The following is a 25,520-nucleotide window of genomic DNA, read 5'->3' on the forward strand; positions in this document are numbered from 1 at the left end:
CCATCTAAAAAGGAGACTCTCCCCTAGGCCCAGGAAGTGATTATGTTTCAAAGATTACGGTGACTGGGTGGCCACTTTACTTTCAAAAGGGAAAAATACTTAACCAAAAATCAGACACACAAATAATTAAGGATTTACGTTGTTGACTGAGCTGTGTGATTATTGGATGTCCGAGAAAACCCAGCAAAATATGTTAATATAGCGTCACAATCATTTTAAACCACTCAAACCATGTTTTATAGTTTGGCTATTCAAAAATAGCAGATAGACAAGCTCATAGCACGGCACCGAGTGCCGCGCTATGAGCTTGTAGATCTGCTATGTTTGAAAAATCTTTGAATATATATATATATTTTAAAGCAAACATTTGTAACTCAAATCTTTGCTTCTGGGGGGTCCCTGGAACAAAATATTTTGAGATGGGTGTCCGCGGCCAAATACATATCATTTTCGGGGTCCTTGACATGAAAAGGTTTGAGAACCACTGCAATAAACCATGTAAACCCTATATACTGTTATACTTAGTGGACCAGAGTCCCCCAGGCCTCCATACTAGGCCACCGTGCTGTTTCACTCTGCACTAAATATCTTCGCCCCCAAAATAGCCTGTGAGCTTGTAAAACTGGCTATTTTGAGCAAATAGTCGCCCCCAGAATAGGAACGCTAGGATTCATGTGGTTTAAAAAAAAAAAAAAAAACAAGTCCGGAAAGTGGAAACGCATCATCATGGTCTTGACGTACCGTTGGGGCCCCATCGCTCTCTGCTCTTCCTCAGATGCTCGCTGCTCAGGCCCGTTGTCTCGTTGACGCCGAAGAACCCCAGTACCTCCTCCACCGTCTTGGTATGGGCATTGTCCATCCCCTGCAACCCAGTGGTGGAAAAAAGTATTCACATTTTTCTACTTAAGTAAAAGTATCAATTGATACTGCAATGTAGAAATACTCCAGCATTCAATAATAATAAAGAATAAAAGACCAGAATTCTAAATTTACTCGAGTGAAAGTATTGATTGATTGATTGAATATTTTATTAGGCAAAAAAATGTAAACAGCACAGTTACATTTAAAATACTTTGTCTAACAGGTCCGTTCATGAAAGACCTTGCGGTCTTGTTTCCAATGAGGGCCTTGGTATTCAATTCACAGTACAAAGGTATTGGCATCAAAATTTACTTAAAGTACCAAATGTAAAAGTACTCGTTATGCAAAATGTCCCAGTTTACAAGTTCTAAAAAGTACAATATTTGCCTCTGAGATGTAAGTAAAAGTATTGAAAATTGGAAATACTCCACTAAAGTAAAAGTACCTCAAAAGAGAAAGAGAGAGAGAGAGAGAGAGAGAGAGAGAGAGAGAGAGAGAGAGAGAGAGAGAGAGAGAGAGAGAGAGAGAGAGAGAGAGAGAGGGAGGAAGAGAGGGAGAGAGAGAGAGGCAGCGGCAGAGGAGGGGAGGGAGAGAGGGAGAGAGAGAGAGGCAGGGGCAGAGAGAGGAGGGAGAGAGGGAGAGAGGGAGAGAGAGAGAGAGGCAGGGGAAGAGAGAGGAAGAGAGGGAGAGAGAGGCAGGGGAAGAGAGAGGAAGAGAGAGGAGGGGAGGGAGAGAGAGGCAGGGGAAGAGAGAGGAGGGGAGGGAGAGAGGGAGAGAGAGAGAGAGGCAGGGGAAGAGAGAGGAAGAGAGGGAGAGAGAGGCAGGGGAAGAGAGAGGAGGGGAGGGAGAGAGAGGCAGGGGAAGAGAGAGGAGGGGAGGGAGAGAGGGAGAGAGAGGCAGGGGAAGAGAGAGGAGGGGAGAGAGAGAGAGAGAGGCAGGGGCAGAGAGAGGAGGGGAGGGAGAGAGGGAGAGAGAGAGAGAGAGAGAGAGGGAGGCAGGGGCAGAGAGAGGAGGGTAGGGAGAGAGGGAGAGAGAGAGAGAGGCAGGGGAAGAGAGAGGAAGAGAGGGAGAGAGAGGCAGGGGAAGAGAGAGGAAGAGAGGGAGAGAGAGAGAGAGAGAGGCAGGGGAAGAGAGGAGGGGAGGAAGAGAGGGAGAGAGAGAGGGGATGAAGGACGGATAGAGGGAGAGAGAGGGAGGGGATGAAGGACGGATAGAGGGGGAGAGAGGGAGGGGATGAAGGAGGGATAGAGGGGGAGAGAGGGAGGGGATGAAGGAGGGATAGAGGGAGAGAGAGGGAGGGGATGAAGGACGGATAGAGGGAGAGAGAGGGGGGAAGGGAGAGGGCAGAGAGGAGGGGGAGGGAGGACAAACAGATATGTTTGAAGGGGGAGAGACGGGTCAGTGACAAAGGGAGAGAGGGGGGAGGGAGGTAGTGACAGAAAACGAAATGAGAGAGAGGGGGGGCGGTAGAGGGAAAAGAAGGGACCAGAGGGGGGAGGGTGGCAACGAGAGGAATGGTCGGCGAGAGGAAAGGGGGAGGTGGGAACGATAGACCCACGGGAGAGGCAGCAAGAGAGGAGGAGGAGCAGGAAAAGAGGAAGAGGAGGAGGAGGGGGGGGGTGAGGATGGAGGGAGGGCAGATAATGATAGGGAGGATGAAGGGGTAGAGACAGTGGTGGAAGAAGTACTCAGGTATTTTACTTAAGTAAAATACCTGAGTACTTCTTCCACCACTAGCAATACCACAATATAAAAATACTCCGTTACGAGTAAAAACTGCTACTTGAGTAAAAGTACAAATGTATTGGCATCAAAATATATTAAAGTACCAAAAGTTAAAGTACAAAAATGTTTGAAAATAGCAGATCTACAAGCTCACAACGCGAGCATGTAGATCGGCTACAAGCTCACAACGCGAGCATGTAGATCGGCTATTTTCAAATAGCCCATGTTGTCACCTTGCTAAACTAATGGCCTAAGTCATTTTTTGAGGAAAATGATATTTTTGCCTTAGTCAACTCCTCAGTCAGTGACACTGGCCACCTCTGGTAAAATCGCCCATCTCCTAATTGAAAAGGATCATGCTGTTCACTCCCCTTTTAGTATAATGGCCTAACTCCCTAGTGTGACTTAGGCCAAAATAGGCCTTTTTTTTGGCCTAAGTCACATGGTTTTGTGACTTAAGCCAAATTATTTACTGATTTAGGCCATTTTGAAAACATTTTTGCTTATTTTTTTGGCCTAAGTCAGATTTAATCCTATTTAAACCTATTTAAATCTCTTATGTTACATAACTGACAGACAGTGTTATTTCTATTTAAATAATCATAATTTGTTATAAACATTTTGGGTGAAATGATTAAGAAATATCATATAGTTTTGTTTTGGATCAGTTTTTTATTTTTCCTGAAAAACTTAAAAAAATGACTTAGGCATTTAGTTTAGCAAGGCGACGATGTATAAAACAGGGCTAAAGTGGTTAATGTATGTTTTATAATATGATCATTTATATCTGCAAAGTAACTAATAACTAAAGTTTTCAAATAATTGTAGTGTAGAGTAAAAGTGCAATATTTGCCTCTGACATGTAGTGGAGTAGGAGTAAAAGTATTGAAAATTTAAAATACTCCAGTAAGGTACAAAGTACCTCAAAATTAGGAACCACTGTCCTGTAAAAACGTTTACGTGTGCACCTGTTATGTGAACGTTACACACAGTTACACCACCTGGCCACATGGGGGTAATAATGAAGAATCTACTGTATGTAACCAGGCCACACAACACAAAATCTGTGCCTATAACACAGGAGACTCACCACCCCCTGAGATATGAACCAGTAACTGGGGCTGTGATGAAGTCAAACATCTACTGTAATTGTGCCCCATCAGAGCAGCTCGTTGGGAGTCTATTTTAGGCCGCCTGCAGCCTGGTTGTCCTCGAATTAAGGATTTAAAAAAAAAATCACGATAGGCTGGCTGAATGATCTCCCCCATCCCTTCAGCAGTTTAATGAAGGGTAATTTATTTTGCCATGGGTCTGAAAAAGGGATAAAGCCTCATAATCCACAGGCAGACCATTACTACCAGCCAGATATCACAGTGTTCTTATGTCCTGGTGCAACCATAGACTGTAAAGGGTGCAACAGTTTATTGGACTCATCCATTTAACTGATTATTAAAAATTAATATAAATATTAAATAACAAAAATACACAATTTACAAGCTGAAAATGCACATGTTGTGAGCTTGTAGATCTGAGCTTATTTATTTATATTATTGGATTAATCAAAAAAGTGATTGATAGAATAATCAATCATTGCAGCCCTATAGTCGTCAAGTCCTGATGCTGATGCTGATCATGTAGGCCGAATTGATGGCTTGCTGCATCATGTCTTGTCGACAAGCGACACCAACAAGCATGCATTGTGCTCAAAACCTTCCAGCGATAATAATATAAATAATAATATAAATATTATTAATAATATTATAAATAATAATATTTTTATTATTAATAATAAAACAATATGAATAATAATAATAATAATAATTATTATTATTATTATTATTATGACGATGGAGTGAAACACATCATGCACCATCTATCTGAACAGACTGACATTTTACAGATGATATCTATCACGTTAATACACACATCGTGTGGGACAATAATGTTTGTTCCAGTGGAGGATGTTGTTCATATAAAGGACCATCAGTGGACACTGTTTAAATATATATAACATTAAAAAAAAAAATCGATGCTAGCTGCTAGCATTGCAAGCTAACAGTCCAACCAGCAGCAGGCGGTCTGTGGTTAACTAGAAGTATCTGGATCATATAATCCCAGTCTGTCAGCCCTGTGTGTCTGCGTGTGTGTGTGTGTAGGCTACTTGTAGGCTGCCTGTAGGCTACTTACCGGTGTTATATGGATGTTATGTGTCGCTGGGAAACCTTACTGTAACACTATACTGTTCAAAAACAAATGTATTAAAAAAAAGACCAAAGCACCGTGTCGTCAGACAGTGTCTAATGTAATAATATTCCCGGGGCCGTCCGTCCGCCGCAGTAAAACCAGCGTTTAAATGACGGCTGTTGCCTCCGTTAACGTTACAACATGACTGAACATAATAAACATTTACAGCAACGACGCCGTCATGTTTTACTTTTCCGCCGCGACGAATAATATGGATAAAACGAAGCGTCGGGGTTGAACGTTAAACTGTTAGATAAGGCAGCGGTGTGTCGTTGCGTTGGTTGTTGAAATGATGATGATGATGAACGTGATTTAACGGTGTTTGCTGTTTAGCGTCCGGGGGCTGCAGCACCAGCAGCGTTGCCAGGTCTTGCGAGAGAGATAAGCAAAGCAACCCCGGCCTATGAAGACAAGCCCAAAAAGAAGCGACATGCAAGCTCACGACGCGTAGCGATGCGACGCGGATCTGCTATTTTCCAAAAAACAGTAAAGAAATTAATTTTGAAAAAGAAAATGGTTATCTTTTACCAAAAAAAAAGTTTCATACATTTTAAAGGGGTAGTTCACCCCCAAAATGACTTTTTTTCTATTGATTCCTCACCACCTGGAGCCTTGAATTCATGGATTTTTTTTTTGTTTTTGTCACATTCCTAAGCCAATAATTTGATTATAATAAATTTGTCCCCATTGATTCCGGAATCAATGGGGCTAAATTTATTATAATCAAATAATAAAGGAAGGAATGCGACAAAAACAAAAAAATATCCATGAAAACAAGGCTCCATGGGGTGAGTAATCAATAGAAAAAAAGTCATTTTGGGGGTGAACTACTCCTTTAACAACACAAATCGTGTATGGGGGGTTCCCTGGACAAAATATTTTCAGATGGGGGGTCCGTGGAAAAATACATATTAATTTGGGGGTCCTTGATCATGAAAATGTTTGAGAACCACTGGTTTAAACAAGTCAAAACAACATTAGGAAACGAGCCCAAATAAGCAACTACAATTCAGATTCAGAAACAAGCCCAAAAAACCGCAACCATATTTACAAGCAACTTCACAGAAAAATAAGCCCAAAGTCGCCTATAATAAGCCGACATGGCAACCCTGACCAGTGCAGGAACCCGTTGGACGCGCGACGTCAGGGCGTCAAATTATGCCTGGTTTCGTGGGAAAATAGCAGATCTACAAGCTCACAACGCGTCGTGATAGTGACACGTTGTGAGCTTGTAGAACTGCTATTTAATAACCTGATTCATACTGGACATGGGATCAATTCGGGTTGTAGGGTTGCAGAATGCAGATCCGGTCTAAGGCGGATACGGAAATTAACCATATGCGTGAAGGTGCGTGAGTGGAAATGTAGGCGGGATCTAGGCCGGATATGAGTATTGAGCAGTGATAGAAACCAGGGCTTTCCACATGACTGACACATGCAACGTGCATGCAACAGCCAATCGGTTTGAGGGATTCTCTATTCAGTACCCATCTGAGCTGGTTTTGTCCAATGATGGCACCATGCGTCTGCTGTCGCTCCACAGGTCAGCCTTTAATAGCCAATCAGCGTCCCAGCTGGACTGACTGGCAGCGCTGTGGACCAATTAGAGCAACGAGATGATGTGAACCGCAAAGCTCGCCCTCCCCTCCACCCATTTGTTGTCAGATGGATGAATGACCCAGACCCTTGAGACCCTCCAGGAAATAAGCCAAAGGTCATAACCTCAAGTGTGTGCTCATCACCAAAGTCAGGGTTTCAAATCGAAAGGAACTCGATTAAAGAGCATAAACTGGTCTACTTACTGTACTTCATCGTTAAAAAAAATTGCTTTCAGTGATGCAATATTACAATGATGTGTTGCTGCAGCTTTGAATGATTTATTCATTGCCACCTTGTGGAGATGCATAAGCAATATATATATATATATATATATATATATATATATATATATATATATATATATCTCAAAAAATACTATACAGACCACTTTGTGACCACCATGTCAGCTCTTATTCAAGATAATATATATAGCTATCTAAATACATTGGTTTATTGTTAGTTTGTTCTAAAATAATTGTTTACTCTGTTGAATATGGCATTCTAAGGAACAATGTAATAGTGGCATCTAGGAAAGCAGTGTTTCTGTCTTCAGGTGCCAATATATTTACTACTTTCCACATGGCGTCCCTATTTTGGGCATTTCGGCGGAAAATAGCCGATCTATAATGTCAGAACATGTGGAGCAACGCGTTGTGAGCTTGTAGATTTTCTATTTTTGCTATTCGTCGTAAAGCCTTAAGTGGTTAAAATGGCAAAAAATTGCAGATCTACAAGCTCAAAATGTGTCGTATCGCAACTCGTTGTGAGCTTGTAGATTGGCTATGAAAAAATATTAAGATTTTAGATTTTTTTCACACGTCTCCCCCTTTCCACTCCCTCCATTGGCATTCATCAAAGCCTGATCCAACCCTACAACTCCTCCTGCTCACTCAAGCTGTCTGAACCTAAAACACCTGGGACAACGCTCCACACTTTTCTCCCTCCTGGCTCCCAAACTGTGGAGCAAACTCCCCATTGCAGTTAGAACTGCTGCAGACTCACTCCCACCTCTTCAGACTCCACCTCAGCCCATAAAGCACTCCACTCACCCTGTACCCTTTCCTGCCACCTTCTGCTCCATTGATGCTAGTGAAATGAAGTTATGACAACCATGCAGACATACCTTGGTCATTCGTTCTCATGTTTTTGTTATTTAGGCTTCTTTTTCTAGGATAGCATGTTATTTAAACAGATGGCAAGGTTCATTGTTTACCTGGCATCCTATAGTTTCAATGTACAGAGGATTATTTTGATAGTATTATTTAGACTGATGCTAGGTTCTTGGTTAACCTGTGTTCCCAGTTCCTGAGGCATTACACTGTCTCTCTGCATTATGTGATATTTTGCTTATTGTCGCTATAATATTGGAAGATAAAGTGTTGTATCCACTCAAAATAATAGTCTTTGTATGAAATATTGACAAAAACTAAAACTAGTGACATTTTCTCTATGATTTTAGCTAGTTTTGTCAATATACAACACAATTTCAGTTAGTAATCATTCTTTTGTAAAGCCTTGTTTTTTATTTTATTTAAAACTAAAATGTTTGGTCAATTCTAGTTTTTGTTATTTTGTTAGTTTTAGTTAACTATAATAACCATGGCTTAGATTATATTCTGGCACTAAATATCTGTAATAGGTCTCTGCATAATTAGACATTAAGTTGTCAAAGTGATAAAAGTAAACATAAAGATAGAGACGATATACTGTACAATATAGGGTACAGTAGGTGTGTGCGTGCGTGTGTGCGTGTGTGTGTTTGCACATTTGTGCTGTTCATACCATACAATCAGAGAAAAGCCTACATTTCACTGCTTGCAGTGAAATGCTTGCAGTGAAACATTTCACTGCTTGCAGTGAAATGTATGGGCGATTAACAAATGAATCCTCTTGATTCTTTATCTTCCAGTCGGACATTATTCTTTTTAATAAAAACGTAGTGTGTAGTAAAAAAGGACATACAATAGAATACAAAAGACAGCTGTTGACATTCACTGGTCATCTGTTGGTCTCTTCTACTGGCCTTCCATCACAAGGCATAGTTATTCCATAAACTGTAAAACAAAGTTAGAATCATTACGATGGAACTTCAAATGCTACTATGAATCTCTATAGTGTGTGTGTGTGTGTGTGTGTGTGTGTGTGTGTGTGTGTGTGTGCGTGCGCGTGCGCGTGCGTGCGTGCGTGCGTGCGTGCGTGCGTGCGTGCGTGCGTGCGTGCGTGCGTGCGTGCGTGCGTGCGTGCGTGCATGCGTGAGCTTGTACATTTGCTATTTCTGAACATTCTTGAAAAATCTTGAAAGTGGGAAAATATTTCCAGGGACCCCCATGCAAGATTTCTGTTCAAATGTTTCAAAAAATATTCCAAATTTGAAAATAGCCTATGAGTATAGGGTTAAAGTGGTTGAACAAATGTTGGTGCCATATTAAATAACTTTGCTGGGGACCCCCTGGAACCCCCTCAAGGATCCCTGGAGGTCCCCAGACCCCACTTTGAGAACCGCTGTGTTAACCCATTCGATCCAGCACAGCTTGCCAACTCGGACGGCGTGCTCGTTCGGCCCCTGGCTGCTCGGCACAGACACTGGCTCACCTAGTGGCTTGCTTTGAGCGCACGTCACAAACCCCTAAGCCTTGCAGTCAGTGAGCCTGCCTTCTTTTTTAAGAGATTCATAAAAAAAAGTTATGCATTTGTTGTAAAACGTCGTACATATACGCAGAATGTTGCGTGAACCAAAATAAGCGCTCCCGAACTCAACTTTGGTGGGAATTGCTTACACACGTCTAGGTGTACTGGGAATCTGTTTGTGTTCGCTACCTGAGAGCACTGGGGATCTGTATATGTGTGCGTGCGTGTGTGTGTGTGTGTGTGTGCGTGTGTGCGTGTGTGTGTGCGTGCGTGTGTGCGTGCGTGCGTGCGTGTGTGCGTGCTACCTCTGGGTGTACTCATCATCGACGTGTGTGCAGAGCAGCAGGGTTCTGATCTCCTCAGGGGGGTTCAGACCATGGAGCTGAGCTCTGTCCCACCTCTCCAGCCTAGTGATGCCTGGAGGAGGGAGAGAGAGAGAGAGAGAGAGAGAGAGAGAGAGAGAGAGAGAGAGAGAGAGAGAGAGAGAGAGAGAGAGAGAGAGAGAGAGAGAGAGAGAGAGAGAGAGAGAGAGAGTGTGTGTGTGAGTATCGCACTAATTTCTGGCGATAGAACGTCATGATTGACAAGTTAAAGAATACAATGACCACCATGGAAACAAGTCCGAAGGACTTTTTTGTGTTATCCTTTTAGACTTAATGTCTGACTGTACCTCGTGCTGTTCACATTTCTGACCAATAAAATATTCAATCAATCAATCAAACAAACAGACATAATTGTATTCATAATGGTGGATACTCCTGTAGAATGCCCATGTATTCACCCAGTTCCACGTAAGATGTACGGGTAAGATGGAGAAAAAATCCTGCATATTATCCCTCCTGTTAGTGGTCATTTTGTTATACTGTATTTACACACAGTACCCACCGATAGCGCCTTAATATTCAGAATACTGAAGTATACATTGCTATACCAGCTGAGAAAGTGTTTTAGTTATTGTTTATGCTTGAAGTATATATATATATATACAGTATATATATATATATATATATATATATATATATATATATATATATATATATATATATATATATATATATATATATATATTTTTTTTTTTACAGGAGATGGTTACTGCACAGTCTGTGAATATTACAACTGACAAGTAGTATTGATAATGTTAAAGTGTCTCCCTAAAGAATCAATAAAATTGTCAATTTTGCCGTTCCTTTTATAATACATCTTTATAATTAATTACCTTACATATGCTTTGCCTGCACATATCATCAACTTAAATGATGCAGCTGGCTCTCTGCTAACACTAGCTCTCATTGGAATATGTGTCTATGTATTATCTGTGCACACCCCCCACCATGTCAGATGTATACAGAATGTGTGGCTGTCGTATGAAATGTGCTATACAGTATAAATACATTTGTCCGGACTGGACTTGTATGGTGTGTATTGTGTATTAACTGTGCAGACCTCCCACAGTGTTAATGTATGTATGATGTACATTACCTGTACAGGATGTACGTATGATGTACCTGCTCTGGTATGTATGATGTACAATACCTGTGCAGGGCCCGTATCTCCAGTCCATGTCAAACTGTCTCAGCTTCTCCAGTTCCTTCTCTCGGTTTGACATAGTGGTGGCGTCAGCTTCTGATTGGTCAAAAATACAATGCAGATCAGATGATTTATTGTTCTTTGTCAGATTGTCAGATTCATTTGTTTTGTCAGTAAACTTTACTTTCAGTAAACTCAGGATGCCAGGATGCAATACTGTCTGGGCCAGATGACATTTAAAAAATTAATGTCACAACACAGCACTGTCATGTCCTCCGTTCTGTAGGGTAGGACGTGGAACCAAAATCCTCCCCAAAACAGCCCTATAATAATAATTTGTTCTGCACTCCATTGGGGTATTTCTCACAGTATATTTGCATACACAGTGAAATGTGGTATCTGCATTTAACCGTATCAGGAGCAGTGGGCGCTATGGGGGAAGCGCCTCCGGGAGCAGTTAGGGGTTAAAGTGTCTTGCTCAGGGACACCTCGGCACATTGCCAGGGCAGGGAATTCGAACCTCTGACCTTCTGCATCCCAGGTCACCTCTCTACCCATTTAGCTATGGCCGCCCCTTTATAGCCCTGCAATAAAACCATGTTTAAACGTGCTGTATGAGCATACTCAGACAGTTCAGTTCTGTTTTAATTTATCTATCACCCCAAGGGGTCTCTGTACACTTCACAGTAAATAATAAACAATAATTTGAGCACACACATGTGTAATAACAAAAACCATAGACAGCAATGCACACCATGGATACAGACGAGACAAAATTCACAGAGAGAGTAAAAGAAGTAAGTAATAAGTAATAAGTAATAAGTAATAAGTAATAAGTAATAAGTACAAATTAAAAACAACATGGATGTACAAAGTTGTGGTGACAATGACAGAGGAAATGTAAGTGCTAGTGCTACTGATCACAACAAGTGACAGTAGAACATTGATAGAGGGGCAGTGTCAAATGGACCCTCACGGGTCCAAATGGACCCTCACGGGTCTGTAACTCTGAGTGTACTACTGTAAATGTTTATACACTCTCAGAGTAAAAAAATCACACCCTGTGTGAAGTGGGCGGTGTCTTGCTAGCTAATCACAATACTGAATGGAGTCAACCAATCATGTACAAAAAATGAATACATTTATTGAAACACTCTTTATGATGGAAGAAACCATAACTTAAAAAAAACAAATGTATGTTTTTTTTAAAGTTATGGTTTCTTATATAGGGCTATGCACATGTGTCATGTGACACTGGCCAATCACAGTCCTGAATAGACTGTGATTGGCCAATCACGGTGCAGGGTTAGGCGGGGTACATTTTTGGCCAATCACAGCGCAGGATTTGTTGTACAAATATCCAAACCTCACTTATAGGGGCGGTTTCACCGCCCAAAAAACACAGAAGATTTTAGGGTGTAGATTGGGGTCCCAGAGATAAAAAGTGGTATGAAATGTCTGTGGCCTAGTCAGTGCATATTAAACTGGGGCTCCTTGAAATTCAAAAAGGTTTAGAATCACTGAACTAGGATGAGCCAATCTATCCTAAAAAGCCAAAGTGCAGTAACTAAATTTTTGGACACAATTATTTGCATTTACTTATTTTTAGTTTCAAAGGTCAAATCAGCCTTCATTATTTTTGGGCATAAACAATTACCTTATGAACAGATATATAATCTGTGCAATATGACTTATATACCAATAACCAAAATGTGGCTGGCCAATCCTAACACTTTAAAGCCTTTTCTAATCTGTTTGATTATTTGCAGTTTGTTACTGCATGTTGGCTTTAGGTCTGCAAAGAGAAACACACACACACACACACACACACACACACACACACACAGACAGACAGACAGACAGACAGACAGACAGACAGACAGACAGACAGACAGACAGACAGACAGACAGACAGACAGACAGACAGACAGACAGACAGACAGACAGACAGACAGACCGACCGACCTGGCTGTGGAGGTGGAGAGGGAGACCTCTTCTCTTGCTTGTCCTCTTTCCGTGATTTCTTCATCACCTTGAAGGAATCTGTGATCAAGCGGCGACGCTTGGCTGTCATGGTGACAATGGATCTGCAACACAAACACACACACACACACACACACACACACACACACACACACAAACACGCACGCAGGCACGCGCAAACACACGCACACGCAATGTACGTGTAGGTTGGTGATCAAAGTGTAATAAGTGTGCACTTTTATTAAACTTTAAGACATAATGTAGATGTTGCCACAATTATTGTAAAACAACAAGTTAGGTCAGTTGTATAGGATAGCACTTGTATCTTTATAATTCTGAACTTAGTCGCCTATCTGTTGTATGTATCTTCTGTTGTAATGTTAGTAGTATAGGATTGTTATTACAGTGTAATAAGAGTGTAATAATTTAATATTTTACAGTAGTATGAGTGCATAATTCATAAGCAACGGAGAAAAGCTATTCGAGTTGGTTCTATTTAGGCAACACATATTAGAATCTCTAATACTGTTAGTGTTAATGCCTTGAACCTTGCTATTTATTGGCCTATACAGATACCCCTAACTCTAAAAGTGTGAGTTCTACTGTTGCACATTAAACTATATTCTTTGTAGTTTCATATATTTAAATTGCCTGCATAATCTATGAAATTCGATCTGCTGTTGGTGATACTACAGACAATACGTACAACCCAACATGTATTGTCCATGATGAGTTATTAGACTAAAGCCTATTTGTTTTTTGTTTGTGCAAGTTTCATTGTATATTAGTAAGGATACATATTTGTCATAAATACATACATATCTGGACATAGAGGAATTTCCTGCAGAAACGCCCACTGTTTCTAGATGATAAGATTGCAGCTTATAAAACAATAATCTCTTCTCAATCCTAAAAACAGGCATATTTAACATCGATCATAAGAGCAACAATAAACGTTCAGCCTACCTGGTGACTTCACCCGTGCAAAAAATAAAATTATTTATATGTGTGTTTATTGTAGCCTAATAATGTTTCTCTTCTTCTTCAGTCTAAACTACAGACCAAAACAAAGACGAGCACACTTCTTTTTCTATCCTCTTATTAATGGACGCAGCACTGTTAGACTGCCGCCTGCTGGCCTTATGTGCAGAATACACACAGTTATTATTCATGAATATACACTTATGATGACACATTGCGTTTTCTGTGTCACCGGATAAATGAAGTAGTGATCTTGATGAAAACAACTAAACAAAGTTTTTTAAAAATAAATAGAATAAGAGTTATAAAGATAGAAACCTGTGTATAATATGGACTGTAACTTTATTTACAGACAAAAACAGCAAAGGAAGATGAAAGACATGTCTACTCATAGGTCGTTTCCCCTCATTGCCATAGGTCTATTAAGTCTGTTGTACAGGATTGTACAACATATTTGTATAAGTTTATATTCTGATCTAAATGCATAAGATTGTTATAACAATGTAATACTTGTGTAACACACACACACACACACACACACACACACACACACACACACACACACACACACACACACACACACACACACACACACACACACACACACACACACACACACACACACACAAAAACACACACACACACACACACACACACACACACACACACACACACACACACACACACACACACACACACACACACACACACACACACACACACACACACACACACACACACACACACACACACACACACACACACACAGTTGGCTGGCTACTAGCTGACACTGTATATTTCTCCAACAAATGTGTAGAGAATACTAAAGTCATGACAGACAGTGTGGCAAGCAAAGTCAGAGTTTCAAACTTGAAGAAAAATCAGGAAAGCAATTAAAGAGAAGAGAGATGTACTTACCATACTGCATTGTTCAAAATGTTGGTTTGAGTGATGCAATATTACAATATAATCAGTTAAATAATTCAATGGAATTCCCGCTCTCGACTGCCACCTGCTGGTATTATAAGATATCTTCACTCTTGTGTTATCTTTTCATGTATCACTTCTTTTTTTCTTGAATAACTGTAACTGGCGCATGTGATCCAGCAGAGGGCAGTGTTTAACATAAAAATCAACCATTTATTGTTTTCCATCACAGGACCTTGTAGCCTGCTATGTATCTGCTCTTCTCTTGTGACTTTTTGATGATTCTCTTGGGCATAATTGTACTAGTAAGTCCTAAGGATTTAAGACACCACATTAATTCCTTGTTATCTCCCTAAAACCCTTGCTATCTCAGTAAAACCCTGTGAGCGTGTTAAAAACTTGGGCGTGGTTTTAGATGCTGAGCTTAACTTCCAGAAGCACACCACTTACATCTCCAAGACTACCTTTTATCATACAGGAACACCTCTTCCTTAGAAGTTAGATGCTTATTGTCTCAATCAGATTAAGGAAAACTGGTTCATACCTTTATTTCTAGTAGACTTTGTTGTAATGCTCTCTTTGCCGGACTGACATAGCAGGGGTTACATAAACTCCAGCTTGTTCAGAATGCTGCTGCTAGTTGTCTCCGCCAGGCCTAAAGGCATGGCGAGAGTATGTTTTACCCCCTGTCCGTCTGTCCGTCTGTGTGTGTGTGTGTGTGTGTGTGTGTGTGTGTGTGTGTGTGTGTGTGTGTGTGTGTGTGTGTGTGTGTGTGTGTGTGTGTGTGTGTGTGTGTGGGTCATTCTGTCATTCTGTGTACAGCTAATCTCCGCCACCGTTGGCTTGATCGCAGCGAAACTGTGCACACACACTCCCTGAATGCCAGAGCACAACCTCTGCCCCAAATTTTTGACATGAGCCTGTTATAGCGCCACCAGGAGGCCGCTTTTTGCAAAACACATTTTTGGATAGTACTCCTACAGATTATATCCAAACATCACGCAAATCAGTACACAGTATCTCTATAGTCATGTGATCAACACAGATCTGTCCAATTTTCCATATTCCATCCTGATTGGCTTCCAAAGTTTGCAGGATTGGTCTGTTTTGAACAAAATGCCTCAAATCATGAACGCAGCTTGCGATTTCCGTGAGATTTCACAGACACATCCCCACTAGGCCGAGGAAGAAATGCCACTTGAAATGTTTCAAATCAGCCTCATGGTAGCGCTATAAAAGGCTAATTGGCGTTTTAAACTAAAACTGCACCGATCTGCGTGAAACTTTGCACGCACACTCCCTAGAAGCCAAGGGAAAAAAAATCACATTTGCCTTTCAGAGCGCCACCAGGAGGCCGACTTAAGTAAAACATTTTTTTTAATATTAAGTCTTCAGATTTTATCAAAATTTCACGCAAATCGGTACACATCATCTCTATAGTCATGTGCACAAGATGGAACTGTTTAATTTTTCATATTCCATCCTTTGGCTAACATTGACATCTACAGTTTGCAGGAGTGGCCCGTTTTGAACAAAATGCCACAAATCATGAACGCAGCGTCCGATTGCGGTGACACTTTGCACACACATTCGCACTACGTTGAAGAACAAATGCCACCCTTTTAACATTTCCCTATTATAGCGCCACCAGGAGGCAGATTTTTGCAACACCTTTCTTTTTTATATTATTCCTACAAATGTTGTCCAAACATCATGCAAATTGGTACCCATTATCTCTATAGTCAAGTGATCAAGATGGTTCTGTCCGATTTTTCATATTCCATCCTGATTGGCGAATGGCCCACAATAACCTGCCTGACCTGGCGGAGACCTGTGCTCCGAGGAGCACTTTTTCTAGTTTTAACTAAAACCAAAAGATTTGAACATCACTCCTGTTTAACTTCTCTTCACTGGCTCCCAGTGAAACAAATAATTGATTTGCTTCTTTTCCCACTCTGCTATTCGCTATTCTCTCTGTCATTGTTAACCTTTGCATTTTAGTTTATGAACACACACACACACACACACACACACACACACACACACACACACACACACACACACACACACACACACACACACACACACACACACACACACACACACACACACACACACACACACCATCACCATCACCACAAAGGATGCATTTATGATGATGGTGATGAGTAACAAGCTTCCACTATTATATTTATTCTCTCTCTCTCTCTCTCTCTCTCTCTCTCTCTCTCTCTCTCTCTCTCTTTCTCTCTCTCTCTCATCTCTTCAACAGAGGGATCAATACAAATAGATTTAACCCCTTCCATGCTGTTAGTCATTGGTTCTTCATCACTTCTCTTTTGTGTCTCTTTCCTCTGTCCATCACCCCATCCTCTCTGTTCTGCCAGACCACTTACCACATAATCTAATCCAATGTGTGTGTGTGTGTGTGTGTGTGTGTGTGTGTGTGTGTGTGCGCGTGCGTGCATGCGTGCGTGTGTGTGTGTGTGTGTGCGTGTGTGTGTGTGTGTGTGTAATGCTATTTTACCATTATCCCCTATATCTTTCCCAGTGTAATACTTTGAAGTTTTTTGCCCTGCCTGCCAGCGTCGGTCCGTCCAGATCTCAAAATCCAATGTGCATATATATGTGTATATATATATATATATATATATATATATATATATATACTATATTATAGTCAGGGAAATATATGAAAAAGTTGTTAATTTCTGTCAGAACGTGTGACATTTTGCATCTTGAGGTATTGTTGTGCGTTGAATTAAAAAATTGCCGGATCCAACAGTTCGGACGCACCTGGACGAGTGGGCACTTGGGGTGGAGACTCTGTTATAATGTACTTTTGACCTCAGTACTATTTTGGCAAATAAACTCTTATTTTGACCTCATTGTTGTGTCGTGTTTGTGAGTTTAAAAAACTGTGGGTTTAATATACACTTACCAACAACAAAGCAGCATGCTAACATGAATCCTAATTCAGGTGCCCACTCAACTGACCTGACCGGTTACCGCTTGAAAGACTGCTCTCTTCACATGTTGACGAAGTGCCTCCTTTGTCTGTGGAATATTTTCCACTTTGCGATTTCTGTGAGCAAATAGCTGCTTGCGTGCCTCGTTCACTTTCTTCAGAGGAGACGTTCTTCTGTACAGGACAACAAAGAACCTCTCTATTTAATCCATATCATCATTTGTTACTTCTGCCACTGCGTGTGAGAGATGATAGGGAAAGACTTTCCCCAAACTTTTTTCCATGTTCAAATGCCAACCACAGTTCACAACCATTCATGACACTTGCCAGTGCGATAGCCAATTCAACCACATCTGTGTCCGTTGCATGAATGTCGACACTTCTGTACCCCCGCTGGTAAGCGTGCCAGGCATGTAGCAACATTCGTGAATCAGCCTCTTCATGTGTACATGGTTGAAGTAGAAAAACATCAGAAGGGGGGTTTGATCTATAACCTCTTCTTCATGGGTTGTGAGAAGTGTTTTCCCATCTGGAACAAGAACAACCATTGCTTCCAGAGCAGCTGCGAGGAAGCCGAATAATGTCTTTTTGTTGGAATCTACACGAAGGAAGCTGCTCCACTTTCATGGCACGGATGTCTGTTCAGTCACATGGAGTGGTATGCCGGTGCCACAACCAAGCCTGGTTCCTTCCTTGAGACTGTCCGTTCTGTAGTGTCCCACACCACATCAACACGCATCACGGTCTCCTCGTTCAACTTTCGTGCAATTTACGAAAGGAACTGTTTCTGTACATAGTCACCGAATGTACTGACCATATAAAGAAAAACATCACATGGATGCACCTGGGTACCATCAACGTATCATCAGTGTTGTAGCCTGGGGTCGACGGGTGTTTCGGGTCTCGCAACAACATACACCCTCGCCCAGGTGACCCAGTGTCGGGGTTGATCAAGCCCTGACTTACATCCCAGTAGCTATACCCATGGTCAGTCCTCTTAGGGAAAGACAGGGCCACTCAATCCGCTTTTCCGGAACTACTCTGCCGGGACAGGGGAAAGGAGAGGCTCTGGCACGTGGAGGGACTAGGCTCTGTGGGTGGCCTCCTGGTCGGGCTCCTCCTCCTTCGTCACCACACTGTTACACTTCTTAGGCTCTAACTGATTCTCCACAAAGCCGTCAAATTGTGTTTTGCCAATGTCCTCCACAGATCGCACTGTGGCTACCACTTCATCAGGCATGATGACTTTGATGTCAAGCACATACAAGTTGTTACTGTCTTCTGAGAATAGATTCCCCAGGTTTTCGAATGTACTGATTGCATTATTGAGATCTGATGCAGAGGCTTTCTGGATACTACTGAGTGTTTTTGAAGAATGAGTTTTCACTGTTGCTACAAAAATATTAAATAAGTGTGAACCCATAGTAATATGATCTCATGTGAAAGAGTCCCTGAAAACATAGGTAGAGACACCAACATCATGAGGCTCAGATGAAGCATTTTGGAGAAACACTGGTTTCAATCAAATTTACTATAAAAACAGACCCTAAATTAATTTGCAGAAACAAAAATTTTCAAAGTATTGCTGCTTTACAATTTGGATTTCATCAAAACAAACTTGTTTCACATTCAAAAGTGATGAGGTGTCAAATATTGGAATACAAAACCTAATTGAACCAAAAATGTTGGCAGCCATCTTTGATTTGATTTGATTTTATTAGACGTTATACCGGAAAAAACACATGTTACATCATGTTCATCGTAGAAACGTCAAGGATACGACTTATTTTCATTGTGGTCCTTGGTCTGAGACAAACAACACTGCAACAAAATACATACAGGTAGACAGTACAGTAATAAATAAAACAATCAATAGCTACACTAGCTACAGCATAAATACATATAATCGCATTGCTAACATAAGTGACCCTACTATTCTGCAACATTTTCTAATAGCCATGCTTTGACCCTTATCTTAAAAAGGAGATGGCTGCTGGTGCTCTTTATAGTCAGGGGTAGCGAGTTCCAGTTAACTGCTCCTCCAAATCTATATGAGCGTTTTCCCATTTCAGTGGTGAACGTGGGCATGGTCAGGTCTGCGATGCTGGCTCTGGTTAGGTGGGAATGGGCTTCGCTACGCTTCTCAAAAAGCTTACATAGTTACACAGGGGCGCTGTTTATGTAGATGTTATGCACCAGGTTCAGCTGTAGTTGAACTGTCCTGGCTGCCAGAGGGAGCCAACCCAACTGCTGGAAACGAAATTCAAATTTTTACGACTTGATCCCATGGGAAAAGTGCTTGGATCCGGCAACATTTTAAATCAGCATAGGCAAAGATTCCAATGTCCAAGATGTGCACTGTGGTAACTTCACTCCAAGAAGGAACACACTCACGCTTTGATATCTTTGAGATTCTTTATCTTAAGACTCGCAGGTGACAATACATGTACAGAACACTGTGGTGGTAACAAACATAGCTACATGTTAGCGGCTACATTTCCTATCTGCCGGTAGCACCGGAAGTAATTCCTTTTAACCCCCAAACCTGTGATACTGGAATTCATGGTTAACAGCTCCCTCTGCAGGTATGAAGAATAATAATAATAATAAATGTACTTTACAACACCTCTCTCCCCTTAGATTTCAACTTCCCCATAAATGTTAAAGGAGAATTCCGGACAAATTAAGTGTTATCTTTGATGTCTCGTTACTCACCTACCGATGTGAAAAGTAGCGTTCTTTTTTTTCATATATTCCCCTGTCGTCATTTTTTAAACCCCCTCCGTTGTCATAATGGGAGCGCGTGGCTAAGGGAAATTCGTCTATTATAACCGACGCAAAGTTGTTTTTTTCACTACTAGTATTCATAGTAGAGTCTCATGATAGTCAAACATGCGTTGAAACTATCTGCGAGGCTGCCGTCAATGGCGAACGATTTAACACTGGTTGCTTGTTTCTTCCAGAACCTGGCAACTCGTGTTGCCAGAATCTGGAAACAAGCAACCAGTGTTAAATCGTTCGCCATTGACGGCAGCCTCGCAGATAGTTTCAACGCATGTTTGACTATCATGAGACTCTACTATGAATACTAGTAGTGAAAAAAACAACTTTGCGTCGGTTATAATAGACGAATTTCCCTTAGCCACGCGCTCCCATTATGACAACGGAGGGGGTTTAAAAAATGACGACAGGGGAATATATGAAAAAAAAGAACGCTACTTTTCACATCGGTAGGTGAGTAACGAGACATCAAAGATAACACTTAATTTGTCCGGAATTCTCCTTTAAATACATCTGAAAAAGCAAAAACATTTATCTTTTTTTCCTTCTTTTTTTTTTTTTTTTACACCTTCACAGATTACACCAGTGCATCATTAGAGTCTCTTTTTTTTATATATGTATATATCAAAACCCAAATCTGTCGGGAGGTTTACGGGCACGCTGTGACCTGCGCACCACCCCGGGTGTTTCCGCAGTCACCACTGGCGATGGTGATTTGAGAGGGTCTGGTGGTGGGGACATGAGAGGGGTCTGTGCGGGTGTGGGAGAATGTTCATCCTGTTCAGGGGGCACAGACACCTCTGCCAGTGTCTCTCGCTCGGGTACAGGCACAGTGGCACCTGTTCCCTCAATTGGGTAACTCACCAACGGTAACTGTGTGACTGTCTCTGTGTCTGGACCTGCATCATAACGCAGGCGCACATGGTCCTGATGTCTGCGGAACTCCCGTCCGTCCCTCAGCTTGACAACATGTGAGACTGGACCACTCTGCCTAAGGATGACCCCAGGCAGCCATTTCTGGTTGTTGTTATGACTGAAATCCTTCACATAGACATTGTCACCTTTTTTTAACTGTCTCTCTCGTGCATGTTGATCATGTCCTTCCTTCATTTTCTCCTGTTTTCTCTCCACCTTTGCCTTCAGGTCGGGACGTAGCAGGTCCAATTTTGACTTGGGCCGACGCCCCATCAACAGCTCGGCTGGTGTGCGTCCCGTTGTTGTCTGTGGAGTGAGGCGATAATTAAACAGGAAACGTGATAGTCGTGTGCTAACAGAGCCTCCTGTCAATCGCTTCAGTCCTTCCTTCACTGTCTGAACAGCCCGCTCGGCTAGGCCATTTGAAGCAGGATGGAAAGGAGCCGTCCGGATGTGATGAATGCCATTCTGCTGCATGAACTCACTGAACAGCTCACTGGTGAACGTGGGGCCATTATCACTCACGAGAGAATCAGGCAAACCATGAACTGAAAACACTTGTCTTAGTTTGTCTATGGTCATGGGGGCTGTAATGTTGCTCATGATGTGAGCCTCTATCCACTTGGAATGAGCATCTACCATTATAAAGAACATATGTCCCATAAACGGGCCTGCAAAGTCCACATGCAGCCTAGACCATGGACGGTCTGGCCACTCCCATGGGTGAAGTGGTGCTGGTGGCGACATGTTCTGGTTGATCTGGCATTGTGTGCATGATTTTACCCTGTACTCCAATTCCAGATCCATTTTCGGCCACCAGACATAGGATCTTGCAAAGCTTTTCATTCGAGACACACCTGGATGAGTCTCGTGAATCTCCTCCACAATCCGTGGACGAGCCGGGGGCGGTGCGACCACTCTCGTGCCCCAGAGAATGCATCCATCTTGCAAACTCAGTTCTGTCTTGCGTTTTGCATAGGGTTTAAGGTCCTCACCTTCCACCACACTGGGCCACCCTTGCAACAAGAAAGTCTTAACTTGGGACAGGGTTGGATCTCTCTCTGTCCACTGCCGGATCTGTGTTGCCTTCACAGGTGTCTCTGCCACTCTCTGTAATGAAAACACAGTCTCGGGCGGCACATAAGTAGTAGCCGGTGTATCAGGTAAAGGCAGTCGACTCAGTGCATCAGCATTTGAATTATCTTTACCTGCTCTGTACACAATAGTATACTGGTATGCGGACAAGGTGAGGGCCCAACGCTGTATTCTGGCTGAGGCAAGCGGCGGGATGCATTTAGTCTCGCTGAACAGGCTCATCAGAGGTTTATGGTCCGTATGAATGGTAAATGGACGGCCATACAGGTACTGGTGAAACCGTTTTACAGCGAACACAATGGCCAGCCCCTCCTTGTCCAACTGTGAGTAGCCCCTCTCGGCGGCGTTCAGGGTGCGGGACGAGAAACCAATAGGCTTCTCAGAGCCATCCTCCATTATATGGGAAAGGACTGCCCCCACGCCGTAGGGCGAGGCATCACAGGCAAGCGTGATCTCTCTAGCTGGGTCATAATGAACAAGCAACTTTGTTGAGTGGAGGAGCCCTTTCACTGCCTTGAATGCTCTCTCCTGCTCTTCACCCCACTGCCACTTAGTGTCATTGTGCAGCAACTGGTACAGTGGGGCCAGGACCTGGGACAGGTCATGTAAGAACTTGCCATAATAATTTACCAGACCTAGAAAAGATCGGAGTTCAGGTACATTCTTGGGACTTGGTGCCTCTTTGATGGCTCGCACTTTGTCCTCCAAGGGCCAGAGCCCCTCTGCTGTGATCTTGTGACCCAGGTATGTTACACTGGGCGCCATGAACACGCACTTGCGCCGTTTCAAACGCAGCCCTGCGTCCGACATCTTCTTCAGCACCTGCTCTAGGTTAGCCAGATGCTCCTCCTCCGTGGCCCCTGTGATCAATATGTCATCCAGATACACTGCCACATGAGGAATTCCCTGCAGCAAGGTGTCCATTGTTCTTTGGAAAATGGCGGGGCTGGACGCCACTCCAAACACTAGGCGGTTGTACTTGAATAACCCCTTGTGTGTGTTAATTGTGACAAACTCTCTCGACTCCTCGTCAAGCAGCAGCTGTTGATAGGCATGGCTCATGTCCAGTTTTGTGAAGAGCTTCCCCCCTGACAGGGTCGCGAACAGGTCATCCACCCGTGGCAACGGATACTCCTCCAGTGTAGAGCACTGGTTCACTGTCAGCTTGTAGTCGCCACATATCCTTGCCGTTTTGTCTTCCTTTAATACTGGAACAATAGGAGCCGCCCACCTGGAGAACTGTACGGGCTCTATGATACCCATTTTCTGTAAACGGTTCAGCTCCTCCTCCACAATACTTTTCATAGCATAAGGCACTGGCCTGGGCTTAAAGAACCGTGGCTTGGCATCCGAGTCCATATGGAGCTTCACCGACACGCCCTTCAGTGTGCCCAGCTCATCCTTGAACACCTCACTGTAGTTCTGCAGAATGTCCTCCATAGTGTGTGTACGGGCATATTTAATTTCATGCCAATTTAGGCGGAGTTTGCGAAGCCAATCGCGGCCCAACAGACTAGGCCCGATCCCTGTGGCTATCACCAGCCTGGCTGTGTCTCTCTGACCTTCAGCTGCAATGTCCACATATATCACCCCTAAATGAGGTATGGGCTGTCCTGTGTAAGTCCTGAGCTTGAGTTTTGAGGGCCTGATAGGAGGCAGACTACGCCCCCATGACCCCCTGTAGGTCTCCTCACTTATGACTGAGGCAGTAGCCCCTGAATCAATCTCAAACTTAATGTCCTGCCCATTAACAGTAACTGTGGCATAATAAGGCTCAGATGGCTCCTCATCGGTTTCCACCCCAAACATATTATATGCACATGTGGCCTCCCCATCCTCCTCTTCTAGATGGTGTGTGGCTGCATGAAACGGCTGAGGTCTCCTCCCCCCAGGCTTAACTCTCCCCTTAGAGCTCCTGCACTTTTTAGATAAGTGGCCCTTTTTGTTACATCCATGACAGATAGCATCTTTAAACTTGCAGTCATTGGCATAGTGTGACCCCCCACACCTAAAACATTCCACCCGCCTTTCCTGCTTACCAGTCTCCTTCCTGACTTGGTACACTGCCACTGACTGCGATCCATTCCCTTTTTGGATATCCTTAGCATCACTTGCTGCCATTTCCATGCCTAGGGAAATATCTAAGGCTTTCTGAAAAGTCAATGGTGGTGTTTCTCCCAGCAGGCGGCGCTGAATGGCGTTTTCACTAATGCCGCATACTAATCGGTCACGGAGCATGTCATCTAACACTGCCCCAAAATCACAATGTTCAGATAGCTGCCGTAGCTCGGCTACAAAGTTAGACACAGACTGACCTTGTCTTTTGAAATGACTGTGGAATTTAAACCGTTGGACAATAACAGAGGGTTTTGGGTTATGGTGGTTTCCCACAAGCTGGACAAGATCATCATATGGAATATCTCCTGGTTTCCGTGGAGTGGCCAAGTTCCTTATCAGCTTATAAGTCTTTGCCCCACACACACTCAGGAGAATAGAGCGCTTTTTAGCCTCCTCAGTAATGTCATTTGCAGCGAAAAAGTGTCCCAACCTTTCCTCGTACTCCGTCCAGTCCTCGTTTCCCTCCACAAACTCACTGATTGTCCCAAACGTCGTCATCTGAACACGTTGTCCACCGGCCGCATTCACCGGCAATTCCACGTTTTCGTCACCGTTCTCCACGTCTCCGTTCCGTGTCGCGTCGTCGTCACTGCTACTGCTGCTCATAGTAATCCAACTTGAGCACGTAGTAATCCAGTTCACCTCGTCGCCAAAAATATGTGGTAACTTCACTCCAAGAAGGAACACACTCACGCTTTGATATCTTTGAGATTCTTTATCTTAAGACTCGCAGGTGACAATACATGTACAGAACACTGTGGTGGTAACAAACATAGCTACATGTTAGCGGCTACATTTCCTATCTGCCGGTAGCACCGGAAGTAATTCCTTTTAACCCCCAAACCTGTGATACTGGAATTCATGGTTAACAGCTCCCTCTGCAGGTATGAATAATAATAATAATAATAAATGTACTTTACAACACCTCTCTCAAATCTATATGAGCGTTTTCCCATTTCAGTGGTGAACGTGGGCATGGTCAGGTCTGCGATGCTGGCTCTGGTTAGGTGGGAATGGGCTTCGCTACGCTTCTCAAAAAGCTTACATAGTTACACAGGGGCGCTGTTTATGTAGATGTTATGCACCAGGTTCAGCTGTAGTTGAACTGTCCTGGCTGCCAGAGGGAGCCAACCCAACTGCTGGAAACGAAATTCAAATTTTTACGACT

At 42.8% G+C, this 25,520-nt stretch overlaps 2 protein-coding genes across 3 annotated transcripts in view; both read right to left on the bottom strand.

Annotated features, from left to right (window-relative positions):
• Positions 1–5,157, bottom strand: part of LOC308103354 (sarcoplasmic/endoplasmic reticulum calcium ATPase 2) — a 43,812-nt gene extending 38,655 nt beyond the window's left edge. Inside the window, exons 1-2 of the mRNA XM_080453282.1 lie at positions 4,774–5,157; positions 742–862 (exon numbers count right to left, since the gene is read on the bottom strand). Coding sequence (XP_080309408.1) covers positions 742–859 — 118 coding nt within the window. The 5' untranslated portion in view covers positions 860–862; positions 4,774–5,157. The remainder of the gene's footprint in view (positions 1–741; positions 863–4,773) is intronic.
• A 3,166-nt stretch (positions 5,158–8,323) lies between these two features.
• pold4 (DNA polymerase delta 4, accessory subunit) lies at positions 8,324–13,665 on the bottom strand. 2 transcript variants are annotated; one of them, XM_080453671.1, is made up of 5 exons: positions 13,534–13,665; positions 12,550–12,671; positions 10,591–10,680; positions 9,363–9,474; positions 8,324–8,483 (listed from the first exon to the last, which is right to left on the bottom strand). In XM_080453671.1, exons 2-5 carry the CDS (start codon positions 12,656–12,658, stop codon positions 8,459–8,461), a joined length of 336 nt encoding a protein of 111 aa, XP_080309797.1. In that variant the 5' UTR covers positions 12,659–12,671; positions 13,534–13,665; the 3' UTR covers positions 8,324–8,458. The 2 variants fall into 2 exon arrangements, with proteins under 2 accessions (XP_080309797.1, XP_080309798.1); XM_080453672.1 differs by lacking the exon at positions 13,534–13,665 and adding an exon at positions 13,386–13,407.
• Positions 13,666–25,520: the final 11,855 nt, after the last annotated feature.

The sequence above is a fragment of the Gymnoscopelus braueri genome (genome assembly GCF_963280865.1).
Source record: "Gymnoscopelus braueri genome assembly, chromosome: 2".
Lineage (NCBI taxonomy): Eukaryota > Metazoa > Chordata > Actinopteri > Myctophiformes > Myctophidae > Gymnoscopelus > Gymnoscopelus braueri.

What these genes read in the sequence shown, in the direction of transcription:
- pold4 (XM_080453671.1), bottom strand. Translation starts at nt 12,658, where the DNA reads ATGACAGCCAAGCGTCGCCGCTTGATCACAGATTCCTTCAAGGTGATG. An exon ending in GAGATACGGGCCCTGCACAG is followed by an intron (nt 9,475 to 10,590) that starts GTATTGTACATC and finishes TCCCTCCTCCAG; the next exon opens with GCATCACTAGGCTGGAGAGG. An exon ending in GATGATGAGTACACCCAGAG is followed by an intron (nt 8,484 to 9,362) that starts GTAGCACGCACA and finishes TTTGTTTTACAG; the next exon opens with TTTATGGAATAACTATGCCT.